Source organism: Aythya ferina, assembly GCF_964211825.1.
Source record: "Aythya ferina genome assembly, chromosome: 2".
NCBI lineage: Eukaryota > Metazoa > Chordata > Aves > Anseriformes > Anatidae > Aythya > Aythya ferina.
This window is the reverse complement of record NC_140297.1, coordinates 139336038-139342451: the sequence shown is the minus strand read 5'-3', so window position 1 is coordinate 139342451 and position 6414 is coordinate 139336038. Positions and strand designations below refer to the sequence as shown.

General features: G+C 47.9%; 1 protein-coding gene across 1 annotated transcript; it reads left to right on the top strand.

The window, feature by feature from the left end:
* Nucleotides 1-1302: 1302 nt before the first annotated feature.
* ZNF706 (zinc finger protein 706) lies at nt 1303-5936 on the top strand. The gene is made up of 4 exons (XM_084510575.1): nt 1303-1478; nt 3534-3670; nt 4839-4946; nt 5615-5936. The coding sequence occupies exons 1-3, from the start codon at nt 1328-1330 to the stop codon at nt 4932-4934; spliced, it is 384 nt and encodes a 127-aa protein (XP_084366701.1). The 5' UTR covers nt 1303-1327; the 3' UTR covers nt 4935-4946; nt 5615-5936.
* Nucleotides 5937-6414: the final 478 nt, after the last annotated feature.

Sequence of the window (6414 nt, the reverse complement as noted above, 5' to 3'; positions counted from 1 at the left end):
AATCTGCTTCATTCGAAATTCTCATCCAGCCCGGTGCGTGGCAGTGACTCCCTATCGGGACACGACCCTTGAAAGCAGGCTCTGGTAACACTGCTGAGGTCAGCAGCCTTCCCAGAACAGCATCAGCCAGGAGAGAAGCTATTTTTTCACTTCACAACCTTCTTTCTGATCAATGCAAAACCTCATTCTGAAAGCCACCTGTTCCAAACACCAAACCCAAACTGGCCACCTCACCCTGCAACCCCACAACCCCACATACGTGCACTTTCAGGGTTTTTTAGAGTTGTGCTTTCCATAAGGTTCAAAACCCACTGACACGACTATCTGAATGCGGTGTGGACCGTGGATGTCATTGCTCAAGTACGTGCGTTTTCAGCACTGTCACTTTAATGTGGAAGAAATTATTGAAAATGGGAATGTTGGGAAAAGACATTATATATACATGTATATATATGTGTGTGTGTATGTATATATATTTAAATCAGATGCTTATAGCTTGACTGTGTTAGTTGTAGTCACAGCCAGACCTACTTGCAGTGACTTAAGTCTCCAAATTTGCTACGCAGCTGCCCTGTCGCTGCTGTCACGCTACGGGCATGACTCGTAACAATGGCACCATTGTTGTTTTGAGGACTTTTTTTTTGTAGCTTTTCTTCTCTCTCGGATGGGAAGGGAACGTAAGAGTCATCTAGCCTGACCTGTAAAACGCCAACACCTAGTAATTAGTGAGGGTAAGCGTGTTTGTGTTTGCTGTTTTGCCCCAGATGCAGGAATGTTTGGGGACCCCAGGTTTATTTCAAAAATACAGCAATTGATCAAAGAGCGGTGGGCTGTCAGCCTGCTCCCTTTCCCCTTTTCTGTGTGGGTATGTGAGCGAGGAAGGTGCTCATATTCCTCTGGGATATGTGAGGACATCTGTCCCAAAACTGATCCTTTACCAGGCCTGCTCCCCTCACTGGGAGCTGAACTCTTCTCACAGGTGACGGGACAAGAGGGAATGGCCTCAAGCTGTGCCAGGGGAGGTTTAGGTTGGAAATGAGGAGACATTTCTGTCAGAAGGAGCAGTGAGGTGTTGGGACGGGGTGCCCAGGGAGGTGGTGGAGTCACCGTCCCTGGGGGTGCTCAAGGAGAGGTTGGACGTGGTGCTTGGGGACACGGTTCAGTGGTGACACTGGTGGTGGGGTGATGGCTGGGACTGGTGTTCTCTGAGGGCTTTTCCACCCTAACGATGCCACAACCCTCAGCAGCCATCTCCCCCGCGGCCCCCCCTCGTTATGTAACGGCGGTGGCGCCGCCATTTGCCGGCGGGCGCGGGGCGGAGCCGTGCATGCGCCGTGCCCGGCCTCCTCCTCCTCCTTCCTCCTCCTTCCTCCTCCTCCTCCTCCTCGCGGGCAGGCGGCGGCGGCTGCAGCGGGGCCGCGCGGAGCCTTCTCCTGCCGCTCGCCGGGGCCGCCCTGAGGCCGCAGCTCCCAGGCCGGGTGAGGGGCAGGGGCCGGGGCCGGGGCCGGGCGGGCAGCGGGGGCTCGGGGCGGCCTCGCCGGGCCCTGCCCGGGCTCCGCGGCCTCCGCGGGTGCGGGTGCGGGTGCGGGGCGGCGGCGGGCGCTGTGCCTCCTTTTCTGCCCATAAACAAACTTTGGGGGCGTTTTATTCCTCTCCTCGTGTCCTATTAACCCCACTAGTCTTAATTATCCCCTCCTCGAGGCCTCGTTCTCTGCGTTTTCAGCCCTGTCGGTGCGATTTGTGGCGTTTAAGCGCTCGGTTTTCGGCTCGCAGGCGTCGTGCGGAGGCCGATGGCTCCTCAGCAGATGTTCCCGGCTGTGTGTGCTGCTGCGGGGCCTGCCCGGCAGCACCGCCCGCCCGCTGCACCCAAGGTCAGCGTGACTGGGCTGGGCGGCGTGGCCCTCAGCAGCTCCCTGCCAGGGGCTGGAACACAAAAACGCCAAAAATCCTGCACGAAAATGCCCCTCAGCAGCCCCTGGCTCTGAAAAGATCGCTCCGATCGCGAGAAAATGGAACTGAAATACACCCTGTGGCTCTTTATAGCGTGCGCAAAGCAGCTGGCAGCACCTTATATCTTATTTTTTAATGGGGTTCGTGCTGAGCCGTGATGCCCATAAGCGGCAAGAGGCCCTGGCTGGGGTGTTTCGGGGTGTCTAGGAGCTGCTGGCAGTGACACAGGCTGCTGGGCTCAGTTTAACGCCCTGTTGAATGTCACATCACTGCATTCATGGTGGTACAATCGGTGTTTTTTTGCCTTCAGACAATTTGTTAGCCGTACAAATAATCTCTCTGGAAGTGCTTGGACTCTTACAGAAACGGATGATGAAGGAGGAGGGCGCGCTGAAAACGTAGCCTGATGCCGCTGCCCGGGGCTGTGTGGTGGCGTGATCCACCCTGAAAAAATGGGAGCGTGGCCGGAGAGCTGCCTGCCAGCTGCTTCGGGTCAGGGCTGGCCTCCTGTGTGGTGCTGGGCGCTCTGATGCTCCGCGTCTGGAAATCCCTGTGGTTCTGGTGGATGCCCAGATGGAGGGGTGTTTCAGGGAAGCGTCGCTTCTCTAATGGCAGTGAGGGCTTTTTGTGTGTTGATGGAGCTCGGCCTGTGTTTGGACAGGGTGTCCTCAAGACAGTGGACTCCAGGAGCTCTCCTGTGCTTGTGCAGTAAGCCTCGCGTCGCTGTGAGAGCCACGCAACTGGATTATGCGTGGGACGCCAGGGACTGTGAGGAAGATAATAGCTGGAAGTGGGTTGCTGGCTTGTGTAACCACGGTCTGATCCCTGCTGTGGTCGTGCGCCCTGATCCAGCTTGGTACAGGCCAAGCTGAGTGTCCTGGTGGGCTGCACGCAGGTGGAGCCTTCCTGGTGTGGAACATGCTGCTTTGCTGCTCCATCAAATGTGGCTTTCGTAGCTCGTTTCTGTTTGTGGTGGACCTCCTGATGGCAGGTGGCTGTAGTGTTTGCTTCCTTGGTGCTCCTGGGCTGTGTCGAATAGTGGCTTCTGACGGACACAGCTTTGTGTATGTCTTTCCAAGAAATGTGTATGCATGCATGTAAAATCAGCTGGAGATCGAGAAGGGTGGCCACCCCTAAAAACAGCCTTGGATAAAGAGGGATGACACATCATTCTTACCATTCCTGATTCCAAAGCAGATCACAGCAGGTACACCAGAAGACCGTGATGCAGCTTGGGGAATGTTTCTGAGTTCCGTTTCTTCAAACCTGTTCCAAGCTCCAGAAATAAAGGCTGAGTCTCCATGTATTGAAGACATTTTTCAAAATGAAACCTGGAAGCTTTTCAGAGGCAGAAACTTTAGTATGGACTAAAAAACTGTTGCATCTTCTTAGATAGGAAGACCAGAGGATCTTCACAAAGTAAAGAGCCTGAACAGATGTTTGTTGTGTATGAATTACAGGAGTCGTAGGCCAGAGTGCATGGACAGCCCATGACTGCTTACGTTTGTAGTTACAGCTTCTGGGTCGGCTAGCAGCGGTAGTTTCTCACACTTGTAGACTAAATGTCTTCTTTTTGTTTGTAGATATGGCTCGTGGACAGCAGAAGATTCAGTCGCAGCAGAAAAATGCCAAAAAGCAAGCTGAGCAAAAAAAGAAACAAGGACATGATCAGAAGGCTGCAGCCAAGGCTGCCTTGATATATACCTGCACTGTCTGTAGGGTAAGAGATACTGAAGGCAAAGCAGTATTGTGGGCAGGTCTGTCTCCAGGCCGAGAGCAGAACTTTTAGATTATATAGCATAAACTAAAGTACCTTTAAGTGGCTGTCTAGTTTGTTACTGTGAGCATTTGTATCTGTTCTGTTACTTGCTTACAGATCACTCAGCTGTATTGATAACTGAGATAGGAGAAATTGAGAGGTCACGTAGTGGTTTCGGGTAGTTCTCTCCCTAAATTGTAAGGGCTGTGTGCACTTACAGTATGCTGTAAATACTTCCTGATTAACCTCTGGGTCAAAAGATCATTTCTTTGTGATGGAATTGGCTTGCCCTAACATCCCTGGTCATTGATGACAATGTGCAGAGGAAAAGGTGGTATTGGATGCTGCCAAAAGCTTTAGTGCAAGTTCAATATACAGGAACTGCTGTTAGGGTAGAAGGCTTGATGAGAGAACAGAAATCTGAGCGCTGTTCAGATGGGACTTTCCTTCTGGGTGTTCTTCTGGAGTGTTCCAGTGTTGGAGCTGAAGTATGAACTTGCCATTTTCACTTAAATGGTCAATTTTAGAACAGATTTGTCACTTTTGAATGTCTTAATCAAGGTTCCAAATTAAAGGCTGCTCACTTAAGTACTTGTAGCCAGCTTCTCTTTTTGTGGAATGGGACTGTAGCAGCCATTACTTTCCAAGCAACAACTGCCCAGATATGTTGTGGCAATAGTCTGAGATTGTTTGTGCCAAGTAGAGGGTCGGACTGTGCAACACAACTCTGGCCTCTTGATAAACGGTGAATAGCTTTCATAAAGATCTGATCTGGAAAAAGATGAATGCTCACCTCTTAGGTGTTGGAAATAAGGAGCTGGGTTTTTCACCAAACTAGCGTATGAAACACACGATTTGCAGGCAGATTGCTAGTAAGAATAATAACTGCTGGTGAAGATACTAGTAGTTAAGTACCTCTCAGAAAACCTGAGATTAAATATTCTCTCTTAATCTGTAGATAAATTAATGGTTCCTTTGTCTGTAGACAGTGTCACTGAAAAGATGTTTTGCTTCACAAAGAAAAACAAAACAAAACAAAAAAAACAACAACAACTAGGGGGTGAATAGGTTTTGTAGTATCATCTACCTGTTGTACTGTGCGTAAAGTTAAATGTCTCTCTTCAATCAGACACAAATGCCGGATCCCAAGACCTTCAAACAGCACTTTGAAAGCAAGCATCCTAAGACTCCACTTCCTCCAGAGCTGGCTGATGTTCAGGCATAAAGTTGTCTACAGGTCATTACCTTAATTTTTAAATCATTATTTGAGAAGGTATATTACGAACCAGTTTTTTTGTTTGTTGGGTTCTTTACGTCCACCAGCTGGGGCTTACAAATTGCTTCATTTTCTTTAATATAAAGAAATATAACTGTAAATTAAATTTTAAATTCTGAATTGTTAGATCAAGAAGAAAGCTAATACTTACACAGCTGAAGTGGTTGTGGCATTTCACTGTGTCCAGAGGATGTTTTGAAAGGTATTGATGTTATTTGAAATGGTCATCCTTAGAGTTGTAGGAATACTTTGTTCATTACTTACTGCTTTGAAACATTAGCTCTTGCACTTTTTGCTTTGAACAAAGTATTTATAATAAATGGGATCTGTGGGCTACAAAACATGTTATGAAAGAAGAATTGTTTAGAATATTTCCAACAATTCAGCCTTCTTTGTTCCTGAAGCTATGCAAGTGAATGCAGATTTTTCTGCATTCAAATACAAAATGTAACCTCTGCGTTAACTCTAGAAGAGATTCCCCAACGGCCAGTTGTGAGGCTCTAACTAAAAGTGGTTATAATTAAAGGCTGAAATGAGGCAAAAAACGGTATTATGGCATTTAATCCGCTCAAAGGTAAACAGCATCGTGCAATAGTTCAGCTTAACGGAGTTGTTCTTGTTTTTTGTAGGTGAAGTCATGGCACCTATTGACTCTTCTACTGTCAGACCTTACATAACAAACCTGCAGCTGCTTTTCTAAAACTGTTGATCAGCAAAAATGAAGGGGCTACAGAAACGTTCATATTTTTATGCTGTTCCCTCTTGGGCTTCATGCAAAGACAATTCTGTGTAAATGTACAGTTGTGCCCTCTTTGGAAATCCTGAAAAATCAGTCCATACTTGTTATAAAAAAAAAAAAAAAGAATTTTTTACAATTGTAATTATATTGATGTTCATATTGTGTAAAATAACTCATTTAATAAAGTAGTACTTTGATTTTACAATATCACAGATTAAACGCCTGTAGAAGTTCTGTTTCAACTTCCTGCATTGTCTGCCTTATAAAAATAATAAAAGACAGAGTGGAATTTTCCCCGTCCTGCCAAAACACGAGCAGTATCGTTCCACTGACAGTAATGTACATTACAGTAGATTAATCTGAAGTGAAGAGGGAAGCTGCTCGGATTCCCTGCTCGATGTGCTGCCTGCTTGAGCTCGGTCGCTAGCGTTCAAGTTACAGGCTCAAGAGGCACGGCCAGCTCCTAGAAGCTGCATGAGAATCGGGAGACTTCCTTCTACGCTTCTGCCCTGTGTGTTGGAGTCTGTACCACGAGCCATTTCAAAGGGGGTTCTTGTCCTCCACTGGAGAGACTCTGGGTAGGCTTGTGATCCTTGGTAGGTGCCTGAGGAAGCTGGGAGGTGATAGGATTTAGTGCTTCTGGGGATGCTGGCTTGAAAAGTGCTCGCAGATAGTAGTTAGAAGCAGCTC